The 25,819-nt window shown below is 42.6% G+C and overlaps 1 protein-coding gene, 1 pseudogene and 2 gene segments (V, D, J or C); 3 read left to right on the top strand and 1 right to left on the bottom strand.

The window, feature by feature from the left end:
* Positions 1-4,644: 4,644 nt before the first annotated feature.
* Positions 4,645-6,412, top strand: LOC120826801 (Ig kappa-b4 chain C region-like). The segment is given in 3 exon segments: positions 4,645-4,692; positions 5,042-5,117; positions 5,927-6,412. Coding segments are annotated over 3 exon segments (429 nt in total).
* A 6,047-nt stretch (positions 6,413-12,459) lies between these two features.
* On the top strand, positions 12,460-13,916 carry LOC120827045 (Ig kappa-b4 chain C region pseudogene; annotated as a pseudogene). Its single transcript, XR_013450891.1, has 2 exons — positions 12,460-12,616; positions 13,428-13,916. The product of XR_013450891.1 is annotated as an Ig kappa-b4 chain C region pseudogene (transcript).
* A 2,825-nt stretch (positions 13,917-16,741) lies between these two features.
* On the top strand, positions 16,742-20,533 carry LOC120827018 (Ig kappa-b4 chain C region-like). The segment is given in 3 exon segments: positions 16,742-16,884; positions 19,219-19,294; positions 20,103-20,533. Coding segments are annotated over 3 exon segments (438 nt in total).
* A 351-nt stretch (positions 20,534-20,884) lies between these two features.
* LOC120827007 (pro-opiomelanocortin) lies at positions 20,885-23,640 on the bottom strand. Of its 2 annotated transcripts, none has more exons than XM_040189677.2 (3): positions 23,507-23,640; positions 22,577-22,697; positions 20,885-22,182 (listed from the first exon to the last, which is right to left on the bottom strand). In XM_040189677.2, exons 2-3 carry the CDS (start codon positions 22,691-22,693, stop codon positions 21,643-21,645), a joined length of 657 nt encoding a protein of 218 aa, XP_040045611.2. In that variant the 5' UTR covers positions 22,694-22,697; positions 23,507-23,640; the 3' UTR covers positions 20,885-21,642. The 2 variants fall into 2 exon arrangements, with proteins under 2 accessions (XP_040045611.2, XP_040045610.2); XM_040189676.2 differs by having other exon boundaries at positions 22,577-22,727; positions 23,507-23,576.
* Between the last annotated feature and the right edge of the window lie 2,179 nt (positions 23,641-25,819).

Consider the following 25,819-nt stretch of genomic DNA (forward strand, 5'->3'; position numbering starts at 1 on the left):
TTCTTTGTCATTCAGTATATTCATTGTAAAGTAAACAGATGTTTCTTTCTCTCTGTAGTTCCAATAAATCTAGAAACAATTAAATCGAATAAGTCTTGAGATTTTAAAATTATTTAATATGTATAAAGAAATCTTAAATATTATTAGACAATTTTGGTGTTTGATGAACAAACTCTCTGATAAGAATCAATGTTAAGAATCAATGTAACTGAATGTGACCCAGATATGATCAGAGTATTGTTATACTTTATAAAAGTTTTCATGATGCTTTTGTGACATCATTAACTGAAAAAAGAATCTTTTAATGAAGCTGTGTTTTTAACAAATGTTTCTAAGAAAATCCCATTAACAGTATCTACATCACTAATAAGGTCTGTCAGTTGTAGTATCTAGTCAAATGAATCTTAATTGAACTACAAAGTTTGAGAAGTTTTAATCAAATTGGAATAGTGAAGTAGGATATCTTCAGCATTTTATATCACCATAGTATTAATGAATATAAGTTTATTCTTACAGCACATTTCAACAACAAGTTATTCAAAGAGCTTCACATTAAAGCATTAAAAGCATCATGAGTGAAGAAGATTGATTTGAACATTTATTACTAAAACAATAAACAAGCTTTAATCTGAATAAACATTACAGTGTAGTTTGAGACTCTAAATAGTAAAATACAGTAATAATATGCAGAGATGCAGTAAATGGATCAACATCCCTGTCTGGTTCAATTAAAAGCTGCAGCCAACAGAAACGTCTTCAGTCTTAATTTGAAGCCGCTGAGAGTCTCAGCAGACCTGCAGCTTTCTGGGAGTTTGTTCCAGATGTGGAGCAGAAGAAGTGAAGCTGCTTCTCCATGTTTGGTTGTGACTCTGGGAACAGAGAGCAGAGCCAGAGGACCTGGGGGGTCGGGATGGTTCGTAACGTGGCAGCAGGTCACGAGTGTGTTTTGGCCCTGAACCGTTCAGTGACAAGTTATTAAAATCCTGTTGAAGCCTCTAATGCTTGATATATTCTTCAGGTGAAAGTAGGGATCATAGTAGATGTGTGTGTTGTCTGCATAATAACGAATACACACTTTGTTTCTTTGCATAATGTGAGCAGGTGAAAGCATGTAGATGTTGAACAGGAGAGGCCCCAGGAAGGAACCTTGGGGAACACCTCATGTGTTTTAATCCGCTGTGATGTGTAATTATCTACAGACACAAAGTGCTCACGGTTCTTCGAGCAGGATTCAAACCAGCGTCTTGGAAAAATGTGTCCGTGATGAAAAGCAGCAGTGTCGAATCACGGGGCAATAAAGTCTGTGATAAATAAATAAACCAACCAACTGGAGGTGAATCGCTCTGCAACACACGCAAGACTTTTAGAACCATGAAGTGAAACGAGTGCGTCGACACGACGTAAAGACGCAAACGCAGAAACATGCGCCGGCCTTTAGTCCGTCTCGTAATGTGTCACCGTTGACCTTATTGAACGCCGCACTGAGTTCCAGTAATACTAAGACTGTTATAAAAGCAGTGAGATCCAAATAAAACATAACTTTAGCGTTTTACTATGATTACAAGATCATTAAAACCATCCATTAAGGTTGGTTGGATAATACACTATTTGAATTTTATATTAATCACACCAATAATTAAATAGGAATTTAGGAGCCACATTTAAGTTTATGTCTATGTATTAAAATAACTACAGGGGAGTCGGGCGCTCCTATAAGTTGGTGTGAATGGCGCATAGTTGGGGGAGAAACGGGTTACGGCAGATACCGTCTTTGACTCGACCTCAGCCCTGTGACTACACTTGATGGTGATTGGCATCGTAAGACATCCAAACCATTACAACTCAATTGTTGTAATTGCTCCTGGTTTTCCGTTGGGAGGCAAAGCCACAAGTCAGACGTCTGGTCTCGATCTCCCGGCGTGGTTAAAACGATAGGACGCATGAATAGGGGCCAAAGAGAGCGAGTTTTAGCCACAACGGGAATAACTCAAAAAAATCCTTAAAAACATAGAGGTGAATACTGTGTTTCAGGGATTAATATCTAGTGATAATTATATTATTAGATATTTTCCCTTATTCAACTAGATTATCATTCGTTCTATTTAAAACAATATTTCCTGACAAAACAATGAAGTGTCACTCAAACGTAAAGTGTCGGTGTTCCTGTGCAGCTGTTGAGTGGATCAGTTCCTCTCCAGCTGAGGAGGTTTTTGTACGACGTTGTTTCACTGTGTGAACGGGAAGCTGTGGCCACTCTGTGAACAATAATAATCTCCTGCATCTTCAGTCAGAACTCCTCTGATGGTCAGAGTGAAGTCACTTCCAGATCCACTTCCACTGAAACGATCTGAGATCCCTGACTGACGATTTGAAGCGTAATAAATCAAAAGTTTGGGAGATTCTTCTGGTTTCTGTAGGTACCAGTGAAGGTAGTTACTAATGCCAGAACTGGCTTTACACCTGATGGAGACAGTCTGTCCTGGAAGAACAGACTGAGATCCAGGAGACTGAGTCAGCTGGATTTCTCCTGATGAACCTGGAAAACATGAAGAAGAGCAGAAGGGTTATTGAGACAAATCCAGTTTGGAGAAAGATGATCAACATCCAGAAAGAAGAGTCTCATTTCTTCAACACGGTGAACAGGTGAAGAAGGTCCACGCTGCTTGTTCCACTGGTTCTCCATCACAGCAGAACGTCCCTGTGGAGAAGCAAAGCCTCCAGAAGAGGGTCTCACCGTGAACAAGGAGCCCCAGGCTGGTCAGCAGTAGACTCAGTGACATCATCATTGTGCTGCCGGCGTGTCAGTGTGCGTGAGGCCTGGACCGCCACTGGTCAGCTCTCTTAAGGCGTGTGAGCAGAGAGGAAGGACACGTATGCAAACACACGGAGCCAGTGAGTCCTCGTCACATGACCGGGTTTCACTATTTAAATCATCTCACAAGGGAGAGGAAGCCTCTTAGGATCCAGATTCCATCAATCAGTTTGAACGGCAATTTGAGATCTAGCACGATTTTCAGTCATAATACACAGGATCATTTTTCACATATAACAGATATTTATTTGTATTCTATATTTATTCGGTACCGAATATCCAAAAAAAAAAGTTTAATAATAAACCGTACATTACAACTATTACTCGTATCATAGAATTTTATTTGTGTCGAAGCGCAGTTTGTCCGGTTTGACGAAGACATGTCCGAGATCTCCACAAGAGAAGGAGCACCCCAGAGAACGCTTTCCTCTCCCTTCTTCTTCTCATTCCATCCTCCTGACTAAAGACAAACGGTCTCCTACCCAAGCCAAAGAGATGGATTTAAACAAGAGGTTGAATCTTTTGTCTGCTGCTGTGATGAAAACGTCCTAAAACTAAATGTCGGAAAGACCAGAGAGCTGATCACTGATTTCAGGAGGGTGGTGGAGCAGGTCTCCCAATGACAATCGAGGGTCAGCAGGCGTTGTCCAGTCACAGAAATATGTCGGGATCTACCTGGGTACTAAGTTCAACCCTGATGCCGTATTCAAAAAGGCTTAGTCCAAACTCTTCTTCTTGAGGAAACTAAGGTCCTTTGACATCAGCAGAACCCTTCTTCACATTTTTATCAGGGGATCCCAGCTAGTGTCCTCTTCTACGCCAGATACCTGAGACACTGAAGGACTCCTACTAATGCTAAATACTGAGAGTGCTGAAGAAACAAGTAGTCCCTTCAAAACAAATCTTTATTACTATATTTGTATTAGTCATCAACACTGATCCACAGATAAGGTGATCTACTGGTGTGTGTGTGTGTGTGTGTGTGTGTGTGTGTGTGTGTGTGTGTGTGTGTGTGTGTGTGTGCGTGTGTCTCCAGTGAAGTGCGTCAGCTGTCAGTTCAGTTTCTGTTCCTTCTGACTGAAGGAGGTTTTTGTACGACTCTTTTTCACTGTGTGAACACCCGCTGACTATTAGGGTAGTGAAAACTCTGACAGTAGTAATGTGCTGCATCTTCAGCTGTGACTCCACTGATGCTCAGAGTGAAGGAAGATCCTGATCCACTGCCTGTAAAACGACCTGGAGTCTCTGATGCTCGAGTGGTAGCATAATAAATCAGCAGCTTAGGAGCTCCTCCGTCTCTCTGTTGGTACCAGGCTAAACGATTAGAGCCATAAACACTCTGACTGGTTGTACATGAGATGGAGACGGAGCCTCCAGCAGCAGAGCTCACTGCTCCAGGCTGAGTCACTGTGAACTGGCCTCTGGACTCTGAGGACACGGAGACAAAGACATAAAGCAGCGTCATGGTCGTGTCTCCTTCATTTCAGAGGGACGCACGTCCACAGAGGAGAGGACTTTGGTCCTCTGGACTTTACCTGTGAAGCAGAGGAGAGTCCAGACGAGGACGCAGATCAGAGTCATGTTTGTGATGAGGAGGATCTCTGTGTCTTCTGCTGTGATGAAGGACAGCTGTCCTCCAGGGTCCAACTCTCAGGACTATAAGGTCTCCCAGAGCACTGGAGCATGTGCTGCTGATGCAAAGTGTCTCTATGGAAATGCTGTGCCTGACTCCTCTGATGACGCTGGTGATCAATGGATCAATCAGCTGATCGCTCCATTGATCAGGAATGTGTCAGTGCTCGTTAACGAGTCTTTGATGCCGTTTGATGAAAAACTTTTCTTCTGGAATGTTTTATAAGATCCCCAAAATTTACTACAACGTAAATTAACATCACAATGAGACAAAATTCATCAAAATGGATATTTTTTCATTCTTATAGCGCACAATAAATATACATTTATGATCATTTTCACTTTTTTGGATATTGGAAATGTGTAAAGAAACACTAAAATATTAATATACATTTTTGTAAAATGTTCTTTAGTAATCATTTATTTGTTTTTTATTAATTAAATATCACTCACAGATGTTAAACGTTCATCAAATAACCGGTTGAATACACATTTACTTTGTGTTGATCAGTTTGATGGGTCGAGGTCTTGTACACACTGAATGTGTGTAGTGTGTTTGTGTGTCTGTCACAGAGTCGTGTGTCTCTACTCTCACAGGTTTTTGTACGGCGGTTCGATGCCTTCGTGTCACTGTGGTACACGTTTGGTGGAGGAACCAGACTGAGCGTTGGAAGTAAGTCAAACCTTTAATAATCTCATTGTTTCTGACTATAATGTGTTATATTTATATTTATATTCAACAGGAAAAACAGAAAATAGATGCTTTTATATATTTATGTATGTTTTTCAGATATTTTGCAATCAGAGAGAAACTTTCCATCAGTGAACTTTAAAACGTTATTTGTATGAAAAGTCAAAGTAAAAATATCTGTTTCTTTATTTAAATCTCTTTCTGATTTCATGCCTTACTTTCTCCTCCTTTATACATTTGTATTAGAGAAGCTCTACTAAACATTTTGTTACAAACTCCTTTCAACTTATAACGTGTAAAAAACATGAACCTCAAGAAAAATATCAGAATGTTGGTTTTTGTTTTTTCATAATGAAAAATGATCCGATTATTTGAATAAATGTTTACGGACGAGTTAACGATCGACTTCATTCTCTCAAACGTCTTGAACTTTAAAACCATATTTTTAAATTTTGCCTGAAATCCACATAAAGAAAGTTTGATTGCTGTTGGTTTATTTTCTCTTAATTCACACTTGAAGTCATTATTTTAGACCAACGTTTTTGGACAGTTTGAACATTTGTCCTCATGTGGACGTTTCTTCTGTGGTTTCATGTCCTCCTGTCTGAGGATTGTCTCTGTGCTGATGTGCATGAGAGGCTTCTTGAAGGGAAGTGAAACATGGTGTGAGTGAGTGACTGCTGGAGCAGAAGAAACATCTGGCAGAAACTCCTCAAAGGCCTGAATCGGCCCTCTCACAGTGAAGGGGTCCCATGTCTGGTGCTTGATTGACAGCTGATCGTGTCTCCTAGGTGATGTCCGGCCCACCCTGACGGTGCTGCCCCCCTCCAGGGAGGAGCTGCAGCAGGGGACGGCCACGCTGGTGTGCCTGGCCGACAAGGGCTTCCCCTCCGACTGGAGTCTGGCCTGGAAGGTGGACGGCAGCAGCAGCAGCTGGGAGGAGAGCAGGAGCCCCGGGGTGCTGGGGGGGGGCGCCCTCTACAGCTGGAGCAGCACCCTGAGGCTCCCTGCAAACCAGTGGGCCAAGGTGGGCTTCGTGACCTGTGAGGCCACCCAGGGCTCCCAGACTGCGCTCTCAGAGACGCTGAGGAGAGACCAGTGTTCCCAGTGAGCTGAGCCACTGGGGCTCTGATACTGGTTCACTCTCATACTGGTTCAGTATGACTTGTAACACGTTCCTGTTTATGTCTTTTTTCAATCACTGTCCAAGTTCCTGTTTCATTTATTAAGTTCTGTTCACTTTTATTATTTCAACACAATAAAAAAATTTCATTAAATTCTTTGTCATTCAGTATATTCATTGTAAAGTAAACAGATGTTTCTCTCTTTCTAGTTCCAATAAATCTAGAAACAATTAAATCGAATAAGTCTTGAGATTTTAAAATTATTTAATATGTATAAAGAAATCTTAAATATTATTAGACATTTTTGGTGTTTGATGAACAAACTCTCTGATAAGAATCAATGTTAAGAATCAATGTAACTGAATGTGACCCAGATATGATCAGAGTATTGTTATACTTTATAAAAGTTTTCATGATGCTTTTGTGACATCATTAACTGAAAAAAGAATCTTTTAATGAAGCTGTGTTTTTAACAAATGTTTCTGAGAAAATCCCATTAACAGTATCTACATCACTAATAAGGTCTGTCAGTTGTAGTATCTAGTCAAATGAATCTTAATTGAACTACAAAGTTTGAGAAGTTTTAATCAAATTGGAATAGTGAAGTAGGATATCTTCAGCATTTTATATCACCATAGTATTAATAAATATAAGTTTATTCTTACAGCACATTTCAACAACAAGGTAATTCAAAGAGCTTCACATTAAAGCATTAAAAGCATCATGAGTGAAGAACATTGATTTGAACATTTATTACTAAAACAATAAACAAGCTTTAATCTGAATAAACATTACAGTGTAGTTTGAGACTCTAAATAGTAAAATACAGTAATAATATGCAGAGATGCAGTAAATGGATCAACATCCCTGTCTGGTTCAATTAAAAGCTGCAGCCAACAGAAACGTCTTCAGTCTTAATTTGAAGCCGCTGAGAGTCTCAGCAGACCTGCAGCTTTCTGGGGGTTTGTTCCAGATGTGGAGCAGAACAAGTGAAGCTGCTTCTCCATGTTTGTTTGTGACTCTGGGAACAGAGAGCAGAGCCAGAAGACCTGGGGGGTCGGGATGGTTCGTAAGGTGGCAGCAGGTCACGCGTGTGTTTTAGCCCTGAACCGTTCAGTGACAAGTTATTTAAATCCTGTTGAAGCCTCTAATCCTTGATATATTCTTCAGGTGACAGTAGGGATCATAGTAGATGTGTGTGTCGTCTGCATAATAACGAATACACACTTTGTTTCTTTGCATAATGTGAGCAGGTGGAAGCATGTAGATATTGAACAGGAGAGGCCCCAGGAAGGAACCATGGGGAACACCTCATGTGTTTTACTCCGCTGTGATGTGTAATTATCTACAGACACAAAGTGCTCGCGGTTCTTCAAGTAGGATTCAAACCAGCGTCGTGTGACTCTTAAGCCTAGTTTATGCTTCTGTGTTTTCAGAGAGACGCAAGGACACGCAGACGCAAGAGCCCCTTGCGTGTCCCTTGCGTGTCTTTTCACACCTCCTTGCGTGCGTCGACCCATTTTTCTAGACTTTTCTCAAAATCTACGCAGCCTCCTGCAGCACCAGGCTGTGATTGGTCTGCTGACTACGTCCTTTACGGAGTCTCACATCTACGTTTTCACAGCACAATACGGCCGTTATTTAAACAAAGACTGTTTACGATAAAACGGATCAGATTGAAGAGCTTTTGTGGGAAGAAATGCGTATATATGACCGCTTCTACAAGCCGTCATTCGCGGACTAAGAGGACGCCGGATGGCCTCTGATTCATGGAGGGAGATCTCCACAAACGAGGGGAACAAAGTTGTGGAGGAAAATACGGGACAAATGTGTCCTTTATGAAAAGCAGCAATAAAGTCTGTGATAAATAAATAAACCAACCAACTGGAGGTGAATCGCTCTGCAACACACGCAAGACTTTTAGAACCATGAAGTGAAACGAGTGCGTCGACACGACGTAAAGACGCAAACGCAGAAACATGCGCCGGCCTTTAGTCCGTCTCGTAATGTGTCACCGTTGACCTTGTTGAACGCCGCACTGAGTTCCAGTAATACTAAGACTGTTATAAAAGCAGTGAGATCCAAATAAAACACCAATCACACCAATCACACCAATAATTAAATAGGAATTTAGGAGCCACATTTAAGTTCATGTCCATGTATTAAAATAACTTATTTTTGTTCTCTTTCTTTGTGTTAAAAGCAAAGTGTGCCTCCTACAGGGGAGGCGGGCGCTCTTATAAGTTGGTGCGAATGGCGCATAGTTGGGGGAGAAACGGGTTACGGCAGATACCGTCTTTGACTCGGCCTCAGCCCTGTGACTACACTTGATGGTGATTGGCATCGTAAGGCATCCAAACCATTACAACTCAATTGTTGTAATAACTCCTGGGTTTCTGTTCGGAGGCAAAGCCGCGAGTCAGACGTCTGGTCCCGATCTCCCGCCGTGGTTAAAGCGATAGGACGCATGAATAGGGGCCAAAGAGAGCGAGTTTTAGCCGCAACGGGAATCACTCAAAAATAATCCTTAAAAACATATAGAGGTGAATACTGTATTTCAGGGATATATAGTGATCATGTTAATTGTATTAACGGATCTTTTCCCTTATTCAACTAGATTATTATTCATTCTATTTAAAACAATATTTCCTGACAAAATGATGAAGTGTCACTCAAACGTAAAGTGTCTGTGTTCCTGTGCAGCTGTTGAGTGGATCAGTTCCTCTCCAGCTGAGGAGGTTTTTGTACGACGTTGTTTCACTGTGTGAACGGGAAGCTGTTACTCTGCTGACAATAATAATCTCCTGCATCTTCAGTCAGAACTCCTCTGATGGTCAGAGTGAAGTCACTTCCAGATCCACTTCCACTGAAACGCTCTGAGATCCCTGACTGACGACCTGTAGCGTAATAAATCAAAAGTTTGGGAGATTCTTCTGGTTTCTGTAGGTACCAGTGAAGGTAGTTACTAATGCCAGAACTGGCTTTACACCTGATGGAGACAGTCTGTCCTGGAAGAACAGACTGAGATCCAGGAGACTGAGTCAGCTGGATTTCTCCTGATGAACCTGGGAAACATGAAGAAGAGCAGAAGGGTTATTGAGACAAATCCAGTTTGGAGAAAGATGATCAAGATCCAAACAGAAGAGTCTCATTTCTTCAACACGGACAACAGGTGAAGAAGGTCCACGCTGCTTGTTCCACTGGTTCTCCATCACAGCAGAACGTCCCTGTGGAGAAGCAAAGCCTCCAGAAGAGGGTCTCACCCTGAACAAGTAGCCCCAGGCTGGTCAGCAGTAGACTCAGTGACATCATCATTGTGCTGCCGGCGTGCCAGTGTGCGTGAGGCCTGGACCGCCACTGATCAGCTCTCTTAAGGCGTGTGAGCAGAGAGGAAGGACACGTATGCAAACACACGGAGCCAGTGAGTCCTCGTCACATGACCGGGTTTCACTATTTAAATCACCTGTGATGTAACTTCTTAAGAAACACGTTAACATGACCATGAACTGAAGACTCTTCTTCAACCCTCCAAAGAACAGTTTGAGCTTTATTAAAGTTTCCACAAACACAATCATCACTTGTGTGAATTAAACAGTGAAACATTAATCAAGAGAAGTTTCCACCAGGATCTTCAGCTTGGTTTTATTCTGTAGAACAACATTTCTTCATGGTTCACGTGTCACACACAACTCTCCTCTGAGGTGATTTTCTTCTTGTCTCCAGTTTTCAGTTAATAGTTCCTGTTTTATTTCGGTGGACTCGGCTCTTGTGTTTCCCCACTTTGTGATCGTGTGCTTCTTGGTGGTTGTGTCCCTCCTTTCATTGTGTGTTTCTTCGTGTCCTCTTCTCTCTGGGCCGGTTTGTTCTGTCTCTTTTAGAGTATCGGCCATAACGCTCTTCCCTCCCTACATGTGCTTTCCAGTCTACGTACCTATTGAACGCTGCCTTCAGGTAATCACCTCGTGCTTCAACTTCTCTGCGCATTCAGTCTTTTGTGTGTTGGTGCTGGTTTCATTGATAAAACACAGTAACAGAGAACATCTATTTCAATAAGTAGACGTTCCAGTAATGAACCAGAATGAGAAACATCTGCGTTTCCTTCACACAAGTTCTTTCAGTCGTGATCTGAGTATGAGACAGAAAGAAGAACAGCCGCCGCCTGCAGAGACGCATGAACGCTGACGAGTCCTTTCATAGCTCCCAACACGTAGCATGACGCTAACATCTCATTCTGTATGAACCCAAAGACAGACGCACTAATACAACCTGGTCACACTTATTCCTCCAGATCGGCTCTTATCTGCAGCTTCACTAATCTGAGAGACCAGATCAAATGAGATCATTCATTCAACTGGATGATAAAAGTCTGTTTTCCTCGTTGAACGTTCATGATAATTCTCTCTCTGTTTCAGGTAATGTGGTTTAAATAAGTCTCACCTACTTCTTCATTCATAGCTGTCTCACAGCAAAATGTGTAAAAGCTACGTTGGTCCACAAGGGACAACGTAGTATTGTCACCGTTTGCCCCCAAATAGGTGACAATACTCTGTTTTATTCGGCCTATTCATTTACATTTCCTTGCAATTGGGTCACGTGACTATCAAGTTACCCTCAGCTAAAGAAAGAAAATGGCGGACTGTCGGTCTGTTATCTGTGATAAACACACTATTTTACATGAGCATAGAGGAGGTCAACACGCAGTAGGATCAAGTGAAAACAGAGTGATACCATTTTTGGATCTGGTTTACAGACAGTTCAAAGATTGAGAAAAGACGAATATCATGTCAATATTACTGATTTCATCTTTACTTTTCTCAAAATCTACCTACTATCTCGAATACTACGTTTTCCCTTGTGGACCAACGTCCCTGTTACACATTTTGCTGTGAGACTGAGTTGGAACATATGGGGGAAAGAATCATTTGAATTCCATCAAGATCATTTTTGTCCTTGAACTCTTTGTAATAAATGTTCATTAGTGGTTACAGTAATAATAGTGAAACACTAAAAGCTCTTGATGAACGTGTACAGTGTGTGTGTGTGTGTGTGTGTGTGTGGGTGTGTGTGTGTGTGTGTGTGTGTGTCCAGTGAAGTGCGTCAGCAGTCAGTTCAGTTTCGGTTCCTTCTGACTGAAGGAGGTTTTTGTACGACTCTTTTTCACTGTGTGAACACCCACTGACTGTTGATGGAGTGAAGACTCTGACAGTAGTAATGTGCTGCATCTTCAGCTGTGACTCCACTGATGCTCAGAGTGAAGGAAGATCCTGATCCACTGCCTGTAAAACGACCTGGAGTCTCTGATGCTCGAGTGGTAGCATGATAAATCAGCAGCTTAGGAGCTCCTCCGTCTCTCTGTTGGTACCAGGCTAAACGATCAGAGCCATAAACATCCTGACTGGTTGTACATGAGATGGAGACGGAGCCTCCAGCAGCAGAGCTCACTGCTCCAGGCTGAGTCACTGTGACCTGGCCTCTGGACTCTGAGGACACGGAGACAAAGACATAAAGCAGCGTCATGGTCGTGTCTCCTTCATTTCAGAGGGACGCACGTCCACAGAGGAGAGGACTTTGGTCCTCTGGACTTTACCTGCGAAGCAGAGGAGAGTCCAGACGAGGACGCAGATCAGAGTCATGTTTGTGATGAGGAGGATCTCTGTGTCTTCTGCTGTGATGAAGGACAGCTGTCCTCCAGGGTCCAACTCTCAGGACTATAAGGTCTCCCAGAGCACTGGAGCATGTGCTGCTGATGCAAAGTGTCTCTATGGAAATGCTGTGCCTGACTCCTCTGATGACGCTGGTGATCAATGGATCAATCAGCTGATCGCTCCATTGATCAGGAATGTGTCAGTGCTCGTTAACGAGTCTTTGATGCCGTTTGATGGAAAACTTTTCTTCCCGAATGTTTTATAAGATCCCCAAAATTTACTACAACGCAAATTAACATCAGAATGAGACAAAATTCATCAAAACGGATATTTTTTCATTCTTACAGCGCACAATAAATATACATTTATGATCATTTTGACTTTTTTGGATATTGGAAATGTGTAAAGAAACACTAAAATATTAATATACATTTTTGTAAAATGTTCTTTAGTAATCATTTATTTGTTTTTTATTAATTAAATATCACTCACAGATGTTAAACATTCATCTAATAACCGGTTGAATACACATTTACTTTGTGTTGATCAGTTTGATGGGTCGAGGTCTTGTACACACTGAATGTGTGTAGTGTGTTTGTGTGTCTGTCACAGAGTCGTGTGTCTCTACTCTCACAGGTTTTTGTACGGCGGTTCGATGCCTTCGTGTCACTGTGGATCACGTTTGGTGGAGGAACCAGACTGAGCGTTGGAAGTAAGTCAAACCTTTAATAATCTCATTGTTTCTGACTATAATGTGTTATATTTATATTTATATTCAACAGGCAAAACAGAAAATAGATGCTTTTATATATTTATGTATGTTTTTCAGATATTTTGCAATCAAAGAGAAACTTTCCATCAGTGAACTTTAAAACGTTATTTGTATGAAAAATCAAAGTAAGAATATCTGTTTCTTTATTTAAATCTCTTTCTGATTTCATGCCTTAGTTTCTCCTCCTTTATACATTTATATTAGAGAAGCTCTACTAAACATTTTTTTACAAACTCCTTTCAACTTATAACGTGTAAAAAACATGAACCTCGAGAAAAATATCAGAATGTTGGTTTTTGTTTTTTCATAATGAAAAATGATCCGATTGTTTGAATAAATGTTTACGGACGAGTTAACGATCAACTTCATTCTCTCAAACGTCTTGAACTTTAAAACAGTATTTTTAAATTTACCCTGAAATCCACATGAAGAAAGTTTGATTTCTGTTGGTTTATTTTCTCTATTAATTCACGCTTGAAGTCATTATTTTAGACCAACGCTTTTGGACAGTTTTAACATTTGTCCTCATGTGGACGTTTCTTCTGTGGTTTCATGTCCTCCTGTCTGAGGATTGTCTCTGTGCTGATGTGCATGAGAGGCTTCTTGAAGGGAAGTGAAACATGGTGTGAGTGAGTGACTGCTGGAGCAGAAGAAACATCTGGCAGAAACTCCTCAAAGGCCTGAATCGGCCCTCTCACAGTGAAGGGGTCCCATGTCTGGTGCTTGATTGACAGCTGATCGTGTCTCCTAGGTGATGTCCGGCCCACCCTGACGGTGCTGCCCCCCTCCAGGGAGGAGCTGCAGCAGGGGACGGCCACGCTGGTGTGCCTGGCCGACAAGGGCTTCCCCTCCGACTGGAGTCTGGCCTGGAAGGTGGACGGCAGCAGCAGCAGCAGCTGGGAGGAGAGCAGGAGCCCCGGGGTGCTGGGGGGGGGCGCCCTCTACAGCTGGAGCAGCACCCTGAGGCTCCCTGCAAACCAGTGGGCCAAGGTGGGCTCCGTGACCTGTGAGGCCACCCAGGGCTCCCAGACTGCGCTCTCAGAGACGCTGAGGAGAGACCAGTGTTCCCAGTGAGCTGAGCCACTGGGGCTCTGATACTGCTTCACTCTCATACTGGTTCAGTATGACTTGTAACACGTTCCTGTTTATGTCTTTTTTCAATCACTGTCCAAGTTCCTGTTTCATTTATTAAGTTCTGTTCACTTTTATTATTTCAACACAATAAAAACTTTTCATTAAATTCTTTGTCATTCAGTATATTCATTGTAAAGTAAACAGATGTTTCTTTCTCTCTGTAGTTCCAATAAATCTAGAAACAATTAACTCGAATAAGTCTTGAGATTTTAAAATTATTTAATATGTATAAAGAAATACTAAAATATTATTAGACATTTTTGATGTTTGATGAACAAACTCTCTGATAAGAATCAACGTAACTGAATGTGACCCAGATATGATCAGAGTATTGTTATACTTTATAAAAGTTTTCATGATGCTTTTGTGACATTAACTGAAAAAAGAATCTTTTAATGAAGCTGTGTTTTTAACAAATGTTTCTGAGAAAATCCCATTAACAGTATCTACATCACTAATAAGGTCTGTCAGTTGTAGTATCTAGTCAAATGAATCTTAATTGAACTACAAAGTTTGAGAAGTTTTAATCAAATTGGAATAGTGAAGTAGGATATCTTCAGCATTTTATATCACCATAGTATTAATAAATATAAGTTTATTCTTACAGCACATTTCAACAACAAGGTTATTCAAAGAGCTTCACATTAAAGCATTAAAAGCATCATGAGTGAAGAACATTGATTTGAACATTTATTACTAAAACAATAAACAAGCTTTAATCTGAATAAACATTACAGTGTAGTTTGAGATTCTAAATCTTAATATACAGTAATAATATGCAGAGATGCAGTAAATGGATCAACATCCCTGTCTGGTTCAATTAAAAGCTGCAGCCAACAGAAACGTCTTCAGTCTTAATTTGAAGCCGCTGAGAGTCTCAGCAGACCTGCAGCTTTCTGGGGGTTTGTTCCAGATGTGGAGCAGAAGAAGTGCAGCTGCTTCTCCATGATTGGTTGTGACTCTGGGAACAGAGAGCAGAGCCAGAGGACCTGGGGGGTCGGGATGGTTCGTAACGTGGCAGCAGGTCACGCGTGTGTTTTGGCCCTGAACCGTTCAGTGACAAGTTATTAAAATCCTGTTGAAGCCTCTAATCCTTGATATAATCTTCATGTGACAGTAGGGATCATAGTAGATGTGTGTGTCGTCTGCATAATAACGAATACACACTTTGTTTCTTTGCATAATGTGAGCAGGTGGAAGCATGTAGATGTTGAACAGGAGAGGCCCCAGGAAGGAACCTTGGGGAACACCTCATGTGTTTTAATCCGCTGTGATGTGTAATTAGCTACAGACACAAAGTGCTCGCGGTTCTTCAAGTAGGATTCAAACCAGCGTCGTGTTGAGCCAGAGAGTCTCACCCAGACTCTCAGTCCGTCTCGTAATGTGTCACCTTTGACCTTGTTGAACGCCGCACTAAGTTCCAGTAATACTAAGACTGTAATAAAAGCAGTGGGATCCAAATAGAACACAACTGTAGTGTTCTACTATGATTACAAGACCATTAAAACACAAACCATCCATTTAGGTTGGTTGGAAAATAAACTATAACTACCTATAACTATATAACTAACCATATTATTATATAGTTATTATTAAACTTTTATATCTATCATATTAACAAATAAATCCGAATCACAAAAATGATCCTTGAAAACATATAGAGGTGAATATTGTATTTCAGAGATTAATATATAGTGATCATGTAAATTGTATTAACGGATCTTTTCCCATATTCAACTAGATTATCGTTTATTCTATTTGTAACAATATTACAATTTAAATGATGAAGTGTCACTCAAACATAAAGTGTCTGTGTTCCTGTGCAGCTGTTGAGTGGATCAGTTCCTCTCCAGCTGAGGAGGTTTTTGTACGACGTTGTTTCACTGTGTGAACGGGAAGCTGTAACCCTGCTGACAATAATAATCTCCTGCATCTTCAGTCAGAACTCCTCTGATGGTCAGAGTGAAGTCACTTCCAGATCCACTTCCACTGAAACGATCTGAGATCCCTGACTGACGACTTGAAGCCTGATAAATCAAAAGTTTGGGAGATTCTTCTGGTTTCTGTAGGTACCAGTGAAGGTAGGTACTAATGCCAGAACTGGCTTTACACCTGATGGAGACAGTCTGTCCTGGAACAACAGACTGAGATCCAGGAGACTGAGTCAGCTGGATTTCTCCTGATGAACCTGGAAAACATGAAGAAGAGCAGAAGGGTTATTGAGACAAATCCAGTTTGGAGAAAGATGATCAACATCCAAACAGAAGCGTCTCATTTCTTCAACACGGAGAACAGGTGAAGAAGGTCCACGCTGCTTGTTCCACTGGTTCTCCATCACAGCAGAACGTCCCTGTGGAGAAGCAAAGCCTCCAGAAGAGGGTCTCACCCTGAACAAGGAGCCCCAGGCTGGTCAGCAGTAGACTCAGTGACATCATCATTGTGCTGCCGGCGTGCCAGTGTGCGTGAGGCCTGGACCGCCACTGATCAGCTCTCTTAAGGCGTGTGAGCAGAGAGGAAGGACACGTATGCAAACACACGGAGCCAGTGAGTCCTCGTCACATGACCGGGTTTCACTATTTAAATCACCTGTGATGTAACTTCTTAAGAAACACGTTAACATGACCATGAACTGAAGACTCTTCTTCAACCCTCCAAAGAACAGTTTGAGCTTTATTAAAGTTTCCACAAACACAATCATCACTCTTGTGAATTAAACAGTGAAACATTAATCAAGAGAAGTTTCCACCAGGATCTTCAGCTTGGTTTCATTCTGTAGAACAACATTTCTTCATGGTTCACGTGTCACACACAACTCTCCTCTGAGGTGATTTTCTTCTTGTCTCCAGGTTTCAGTTAATATTTCCTGTTTTATTTCGGTGGACTCGGCTCTTGTGTTTCCCCACTTTGTGATCGTGTGCTTCTTGGTGGTTGTGTCCCTCCTTTCATTGTGTGTTTCTTCGTGTCCTCTTCTCTCTGGGCCGGTTTGTTCTGTCTCTTTTAGAGTATCGGCCATAACGCTCTTCCCTCCCTACATGTGCTTTCCAGTCTACGTACCTATTGAACGCTGCCTTCAGGTAATCACCTCGTGCTTCAACTTCTCTGCGCATTCAGTCTTTTGTGTGTTGGTGCCGGTTTCATTGATAAAACACAGTAACAGAGAACATCTATTTCAATAAGTAGACGTCCCAGTAATGAACCAGAATGAGAAACATCTGCGTTTCCTTCACACAAGTTCTTTCAGTCGTGATCTGAGTATGAGACAGAAAGAAGAACAGCCGCCGCCTGCAGAGACGCATGAACGCTGACGAGTCCTTTCATAGCTCCCAACACGTAGCATGACGCTAACATCTCATTCTGTATGAACCCAAAGACAGACGCACTAATACAACCTGGTCACACTTATTCCTCCAGATCGTCTCTTATCTGCAGCTTCACTAATCTGAGAGACCAGATCAAATGAGATCATTCATTCAACTGGATGATAAAAGTCTGTTTGCCTCGTTGAACGTTCATGATAATTCTCTCTCTGTTTCAGGTAATGTGGTTTAAATAAGTCTCACCTACTTCTTCATTCATAGCTGTCTCACAGCAAAATGTGTAAAAGCTACGTTGGTCCACAAGGGACAACGTAGTATTGTCACCGTTTGCCCCCAAATAGGTGACAATACTCTGTTTTATTCGGCCTATTCATTTACATTTCCTTGCAATTGGGTCACGTGACTATCAAGTTACCCTCAGCTAAAGAAAGAAAATGGCGGACTGTCGGTCTGTTATCTGTGATAAACACACTATTTTACATGAGCATAGAGGAGGTCAACACGCAGTAGGATCAAGTGAAAATAGAGTGATACCATTTTTGTATCTGGTTTACAGACAGTTCAAAGATTGAGAAAAGACGAATATCATGTCAATATTACTGATTTCATCTTTACTTTTCTCAAAATCTACCTACTATCTCGAATACTACGTTTTCCCTTGTGGACCAACGTCCCTGTTACACATTTTGCTGTGAGACTGAGTTGGAACATATGGGGGAAAGAATCATTTGAATTCCATCAAGATCCTTTTTGTCCTTGAACTCTTTGTAATAAATGTTCATTAGTGGTTACAGTAATAATAGTGAAACACTAAAAGCTCTTGATGAACGTGTACAGTGTGTGTGTGTGTGTGTGTGTGTGTGTGTGTGTGTGTGTGTGTGTGTGTGTGTGTCTCCAGTGAAGTGCGTCAGCAGTCAGTTCAGTTTCGGTTCCTTCTGACTGAAGGAGGTTTTTGTACGACTCTTTTTCACTGTGTGAACACCCACTGACTGTTGATGGAGTGAAGACTCTGACAGTAGTAATGTGCTGCATCTTCAGCTGTGACTCCACTGATGCTCAGAGTGAAGGAAGATCCTGATCCACTGCCTGTAAAACGACCTGGAGTCTCTGATGCTCGAGTGGTAGCAGAATAAATCAGCAGCTTAGGAGCTCCTCCGTCTCTCTGTTGGTACCAGGCTAAATAATTAGAGCTATAAACACTCTGACTGGTTGTACATGAGATGGAGACGGAGCCTCCAGCAGCAGAGCTCACTGCTCCAGGCTGAGTCACTGTGACCTGGCCTCTGGACTCTGAGGACACGGAGACAAAGACATAAAGCAGCGTCATGGTCGTGTCTCCTTCATTTCAGAGGGACGCACGTCCACAGAGGAGAGGACTTTGGTCCTCTGGACTTTACCTGTGAAGCAGAGGAGAGTCCAGACGAGGACGCAGATCAGAGTCATGTTTGTGATGAGGAGGATCTCTGTGTCTTCTGCTGTGATGAAGGACAGCTGTCCTCCAGGGTCCAACTCTCAGGACTATAAGGTCTCCCAGAGCACTGGAGCATGTGCTGCTGATGCAAAGTGTCTCTATGGAAATGCTGTGCCTGACTCCTCTGATGACGCTGGTGATCAATGGATCAATCAGCTGATCGCTCCATTGATCAGGAATGTGTCAGTGCTCGTTAACGAGTCTTTGATGCCGTTTGATGGAAAACTTTTCTTCCCGAATGTTTTATAAGATCCCCAAAATTTACTACAATGTAAATTAACATCACAATGAGACAAAATTCATCAAAATGGATATTTTTTCATTCTTATAGCGCACAATAAATATACATTTATGATCATTTTCACATTTTTGGATATTGGAAATGTGTAAAGAAACACTAAAATATTAATATACATTTTTGTAAAATGTTCTTTAGTAATCATTTATTTGTTTTTTATTAATTAAATATCACTAACAGATGTTAAACATTCATCTAATAACCGGTTGAATACACATTTACTTTGTGTTGATCAGTTTGATGGGTCGAGGTCTTGTACACACTGAATGTGTGTAGTGTGTTTGTGTGTCTGTCACAGAGTCGTGTGTCTCTACTCTCACAGGTTTTTGTACGGCGGTTCGATGCCTTCGTGTCACTGTGGTACACGTTTGGTGGAGGAACCAGACTGAGCGTTGGAAGTAAGTCAAACCTTTAATAATCTCATTGTTGACTATAATGTGTTATATTTATATTTATATTAAACAGGAAAAACAGAAAATAGATGCTTTTATATATTTATGTATGTTTTTCAGATATTTTGCAATCAGAGAGAAACTTTCCATCAGTGAACTTTAAAACGTTATTTGTATGAAAAGTCAAAGTAAAAATATCTGTTTCTTTATTTAAATCTCTTTCTGATTTCATGCCTTAGTTTCTCCTCCTTTATACATTTATATTAGAGAAGCTCTACTAAACATTTTGTTACAAACTCCTTTCAACTTATAACGTGTAAAAAACATGAACCTCGAGAAAAATATCAGAATGTTGGTTTTTGTTTTTTCATAATGAAAAATGATCCGATTATTTGAATAAATGTTTACGGACGAGTTAACGATCGACTTCATTCTCTCAAACGTCTTGAACTTTAAAACCGTATTTTTAAATTTTGCCTGAAATCCACATGAAGAAAGTTTGATTGCTGTTGGTTTATTTTCTCTATTAATTCACGCTTGAAGTCATTATTTTAGACCAACGTTTTTGGACAGTTTTAACATTTGTCCTCATGTGGACGTTTCTTCTGTGGTTTCATGTCCTCCTGTCTGAGGATTGTCTCTGTGCTGATGTGCATGAGAGGCTTCTTGAAGGGAAGTGAAACATGGTGTGAGTGAGTGACTGCTGGAGCAGAAGAAACATCTGGCAGAAACTCCTCAAAGGCCTGAATCGGCCCTCTCACAGTGAAGGGGTCCCATGTCTGGTGCTTGATTGACAGCTGATCCTGTCTCCTAGGTGATGTCCGTCCCACCCTGACGGTGCTGCCCCCCTCCAGGGAGGAGCTGCAGCAGGGGACGGCCACGCTGGTGTGCCTGGCTGACAAGGGCTTCCCCTCCGACTGGAGTCTGGCCTGGAAGGTGGACGGCAGCAGCAGCAGCTGGGAGGAGAGCAGGAGCCCCGGGGTGCTGGGGGGGGGCGCCCTCTACAGCTGGAGCAGCACCCTGAGGCTCCCTGCAGACCAGTGGGCCAAGGTGGGCTCCGTGACCTGTGAGGCCACCCAGGGCTCCCAGACTGCGCTCTCAGAGACGCTGAGGAGAGACCAGTGTTCCCAGTGAGCTGAGCCACTGGGGCTCTGATACTGCTTCACTCTCATACTGGTTCCAATCAATTTTCTATGCAGTAATGTTTGTTCTTCCTTCACTTAATCAATAAAGACTTTCCAAACACGTTGTGTTCCAGCAGTTTGTTTCTCAGTATTTTGAACTATTTTAGATATTAATAAATATCAGATGTTTTTCTAGATACTTGAGCCTAACTGCTGAAACTAAACTTTAGTCAAATGTCAAGTTTCCAGCAGTAAACCAATAAATATCCTAATAATTAGAATCTAATCAGCTGTTTCCAAATATAGTATAACACAGAAACACGCGGATTCATTCAAGTCCAGATAATAATCCTTTTACAACCTTTTCTTCTCAAGGTCCCCATCGGTAAGGTGTGTGCGGTGCTGCCCTCTGGCGGACATCTTCTGTCACTACATTAAGTGGATCGATAGATACAAATCAATTCTTCGAGTCTTTTGCTTGCAAATAACTTTATGTTTTCATGTCATTTACATGTATTCACATGACTCATTTGATAAAAAGAATCATCCCGGGAGGAGTTACCGAGCGGGACCGGTGACCGTGGGTTCGAGCCGCGCCTCGGAGGAGCAGACAGCCGCGTTCGTCCTGTTGGGACCCGACTGAGAGGACACCTTAGAAGACACCTTGGTGTTAAATTACTGTCACTTCCTAAAACCTCTATGTGGTTTTATTAAGAGGGTTTTAAACTCATTTTCAAAGTGAGCAGAGAGCAAAGTTAAAATAATTGAAACTCTTCTAACTCAGGGAACTTTTTTAGAATTCAGGCTTTTGAGGAGTTTAAGGCCTCTTTTACTTTATTAACCTTTAACTCAAACTACGACCCAGCGATGATTCTGACAGCTGGATCCTTAATTAGGTCAAATATTTTAGAACAAGAGCCTCAATTGTGAATGATGATGTGTTTTCAAACTGGATATCTTTACCCTTCTGAGAGTTTGTTGGATTAAAAGAGACATTTGCCACTATCAACATTCTAGTATTGTCCGGGACATGTTGATTTATATCGTGACATTGAGTCTGTATCTATCATAATATATCCAAATAACAAGGCGGCATCGCAGTGAAAAGCGATTTTCCCATTTATTCATCCACACATATTCATGGTCTCGATATCGAGGTGTATCTGGGTTTTTCTGAAGGACTCGTGGGCCCGTCTGTGTGCTCCTCCTCCCCCTCCTCCCCCTCCTCCCTCACTGCCGTCCCTCCGTGTTCAGGACGTTCTTGAGGAGCGTGAGCAGCGGCCTCGGGTCGCGCTCGTCCCAGCTCCTCATGAAGCCGCCGTAGCGCTTGCTGGCCGGCGGGCCGCTCCAGCGGAAGTGCTTCATCTTGTAGGCGCCGTCCTTCTTCTCGTGGTGGTCACCTGGGAGCTCCTCCTCCCCCTCCTCCTCCTCCCCCTCCTCCCGCTGATGCTGCTGCGCCTTCTTCTCGTCCTCCATCAGCTCGCGCCTCCTCATCTCCCCGGGGGGGTACAGCTCGGCCGACTCCTCCTCCACGCCGTTGGGGGCGTACACTTTGACCGGGCGGCGCTTGCGCCCGACGGGCTTCCCCCAGCGGAAGTGCTCCATGGAGTAGGAGCGCTTGGCCTGCGGGGAGGAGGGGAAGGAGGGGGAGGACAGAAGCGAGAGGATCGGCAGGGCCTCGGATGGAGGAGGAGGCGGCTGGAGGTGGGCCGCGCCCGGGACGACGGGCGCCTCGGCGGTGAGGTCGGAGCGGCACAGCTCGACGCACTCCTGCGGGAGGAGGAGGCGGGCAGATGTTTGAAACCAACGCAGGAGGAGCGATCCGGGGCGACTCCCCACGGGAGCGTGAGACGAAGAAGACGTTAACTCGTGATGCCACGCCCCTCTCACTTGCCCCGCCCCTCACCCCGCATCAAGGTCAAAAGTTAAATCTGAAGATATAAAATCTGCAACCAAAAATATAATACCGCGAATTTCAAAAAAGATTTATAAATGATTGAAAAAAAATATATTGAACTGTAGTCAAAACTATATCAACCCAAATGTTTATATTTTGAATATTTGTTGTATTTCCAATGTTCAAGACCAAAACTGTGATCATGTGCGCGCGCACGCGTGTGTGTGTGTGTGTGTGTGTGTGTGTGCGCGTGTGTGTGTGTGTTACCATCATGCTCGTCTCAGAGTTGACGTCCTGACAGCTTGGATGTTCCCAGCACAGACTGACGTCTCCGCCGGCCACGCCCACCACCGCCACAACCACCAATAGCCACGCAGGATACATTTCTCTGCAACTCATACGGTGTTTTGTTTGATCTCTGATTGTGTGCGTTCATTCAAAAATAAAAGCTTCTCATTTGTGACACATGTGTTTTACTCTATTTGTTTAGGCTTTCATTTAAATATCTAAAGATCTGATAAGGCTTTTAAAATGATATATTCTAAATTGTAATAAATTGAACATCCAAAGCTTTACACGAAATAATCTATTTATGTTCACTTAGCAATACTCAGAAAAACAGAACATTTAACAACACCCCATTCAAAGCAAAGAGCAACACCAAATAAGATGATATTTTTACAAATTTATAAGTAAGAAACATTGTGGAGTAAACAATTAAATCCTAAAACAAGAAATAGAAAAATACATAGCTGTATTACAATTAATAAATAATTGTACATATTTTCTTATATGAAAAGTATATGTAAAATAATATGTTCTAGACCTTGCTGCAGGTTATGAAATAAAACAAATAATGGTAGTTATTGTCAATGCTTTGTTCAAAAGATGATTTAAGGAAAACATTTCAAAAATGACCTGTGTTCTCTCGTATAATAAAAGAGAATCTATTTAACATTTCATGGATTCACGCATCATTTCTTTTCTAGGTCTTTGTTTGTAATCTTATAACACTGTTGGCAATATTGCTTATTATCACTATAATTATAGTTATGTTTGTTTAGTTTTTATTTATTTTCCACGGCTGTCCTTTTAGTTTAAAAGTTTTTTCACATGTACAATATAAAATAGACAGTTTTCAATATAATTTGGAAAAAGCAAAACATTAAAATATTCAAACATAATGAAGACACTCACCGTCCTTCTCTTTCTCTCGGTTGTGTTCAGCTGCTGGTCAGAGGTTTCTGTTGTTCCTCCACTACCGTCGTTCCATCTGACCGCGACTTTATATGATGCCAGCCAAGGACACACACACACACACACACACACACACACGCACACACGCACACACACACACACACACACACGCACACACACACACACTTGAGTCGATGACGTTGCTCACCTGGTCATTTTTCTCAAACAGCAAACACACACACACCGCTGCAAGGAAAAGGACCATAAGTGAAACATCATCCTTCCTTCCCACCCACACACACACACACACACACACACGTCACATGTCACACACGCTCACAAACACACACCATCGTCACCATCACAATCGTCGCTCTTCGATTAAAACTTCCCAACGGCGTTGAACTTTGACCCCTCTTGCTCCATCAGCCTCACTGATGGCTTCAGAGGGTCCAGTGGAAAAGGCTACGGAGCGAAATGACCCCCAAGCAGCAGGAGGGGACGGGTCAGACCAACACGGGACTTTCAACCCTCAGACGCTCTTTGTGTTTTACTGATTTTATCAGCACCCCCTTCGTGCTCTTTCCTCAAGCGCACCAAGTGGTTTGGATTTGCCGTCCTGGAGCGATAAAAAGTGACTCCAAAGCCAAAGGAAAACAGGTCAGTGGTGAAAACCAGCAGAGGACTTCTCAGCATTTTGTTGTACGGTATAAAAGTACCGTATTGAATTAAATTGTGGCTAAAAGGAGTAAACGTCGTCATGGCGACGAGCCCGCCTTTATGCCCGTGTTGTGTTTTACTCATGACTACAATAAAAGTGTCAACTTTTTACTCCTGCAGCTTCAAATATCACTAAATGGGTGAAGATTGTCTTTCTGAACCATTCGTTGGTTTGCATATTATTTTCTGCAATAATCAGACATCAGGGTTTCGTCTGCACCCCTGCACCCCTGCGTCACTCTTTTGGAATATTATATTGGTGCAAAATCTTCTTTTAGTCAGATAACACGCACAGTGTGCTTTAATCTGAACACAACAGCAACTCGTCAGTTTCCTGATGTGATTTTACAAAGACGCTGTGGTTGATTACGTCGTCTCACAAAGGGAACACAACAAACAACAAACTCCAAAGCTGGAGGAAACCCACCAATGCGAGTCCGCCGGGCGCTAAATGTCAGCCGGGGCATCGGGCGGATTAACACCGAGCCGACACGCGGTCACGGCGCTGGGGGAGCGCGGGGTCACGGTCTACAGTTACTCACACACACACACCTGCTGCAGCCTCTTTCCATTCAGCAAGCCGCCGGCGTGACCAATGATTCATCTGCGAGGGGGCCGACTGGTTCAACGGACACCCGGGGGAAAGGTGGCCGAGGATCAACTTCATTTGTTAAAGCTCCGTGTCCCCCAGGAGCCTCGGTGTGACAACTAGGACCCTTCAAGGCTTCAAGACCACTAGAACCTTTTACGCTTAGTTCCTAATAAGCATCCTCAGCATTGAGGACGTCGGCTTGTGGCTTTTTGACAGTTGCACTTCTCTTCTTTTGGTGCACAAGCTCCAGTCCCTCTGGGAGCTTCTCTCGGCTCCACGGCCACCAACAGAGGAACCGGTGGTCCGAGAACTGAACCGTTGCTTCGTCTGATTTGCAGCCTTCCGAGTGATCATCAAAGCACGATGACATTGAGTAGAAACCGTAACGTCCGGTTTGCTCATCGAGGCACAAGTTCCTTCATTCATGATTCATCACAGGTTCACGTGATGAGCAACTCTTCCACCGGGAGTCTCACGCTGCGACCTTTCATTAAGATCTAAATCAGAGCCACACATTGTTCTGTCACGTTACCGGTTACCAAGTCTTCTTATTTCCAACGTCGTCTTCTCACAACGTTCAACATGTGAAAAAAAAGCAAAGAAACGTTGCTGCAAAACAATCGTTTTCAGGCGGAATCTTAATGGAGAACTCAAGATGTGTTTGTGTCTCAAGCTGCTTCACTAATGGAACAAACAGAGCATCTTGTGCAGGTAAATATAAACCCATTAGAGGACGGCCTTGAACCTCCCTTCAGCCCATAACACACACACACACACACACACACACACACACACTCAGGTAATGGCACAACGAAAGGGCCCGAAGAGCCAACCGATGACATTATCGACCCAGTATCACAGGAGGAGGCACTTTATTCACAGACTCGTGTCTTTCATTTCCGTCTTTCTGTCGCGCTGGAGAGAAATGGAAGAACATCACGACTCAGAGTCAGTGGCTGCAGAATGCGTTCCACCTCTGCAAGTTGGAAGTACCTGGATGG

The sequence above is a fragment of the Gasterosteus aculeatus genome, chromosome 10 (assembly GCF_964276395.1).
Source record: "Gasterosteus aculeatus chromosome 10, fGasAcu3.hap1.1, whole genome shotgun sequence".
In the NCBI taxonomy this organism is placed as follows: Eukaryota; Metazoa; Chordata; class Actinopteri; order Perciformes; family Gasterosteidae; genus Gasterosteus; species Gasterosteus aculeatus.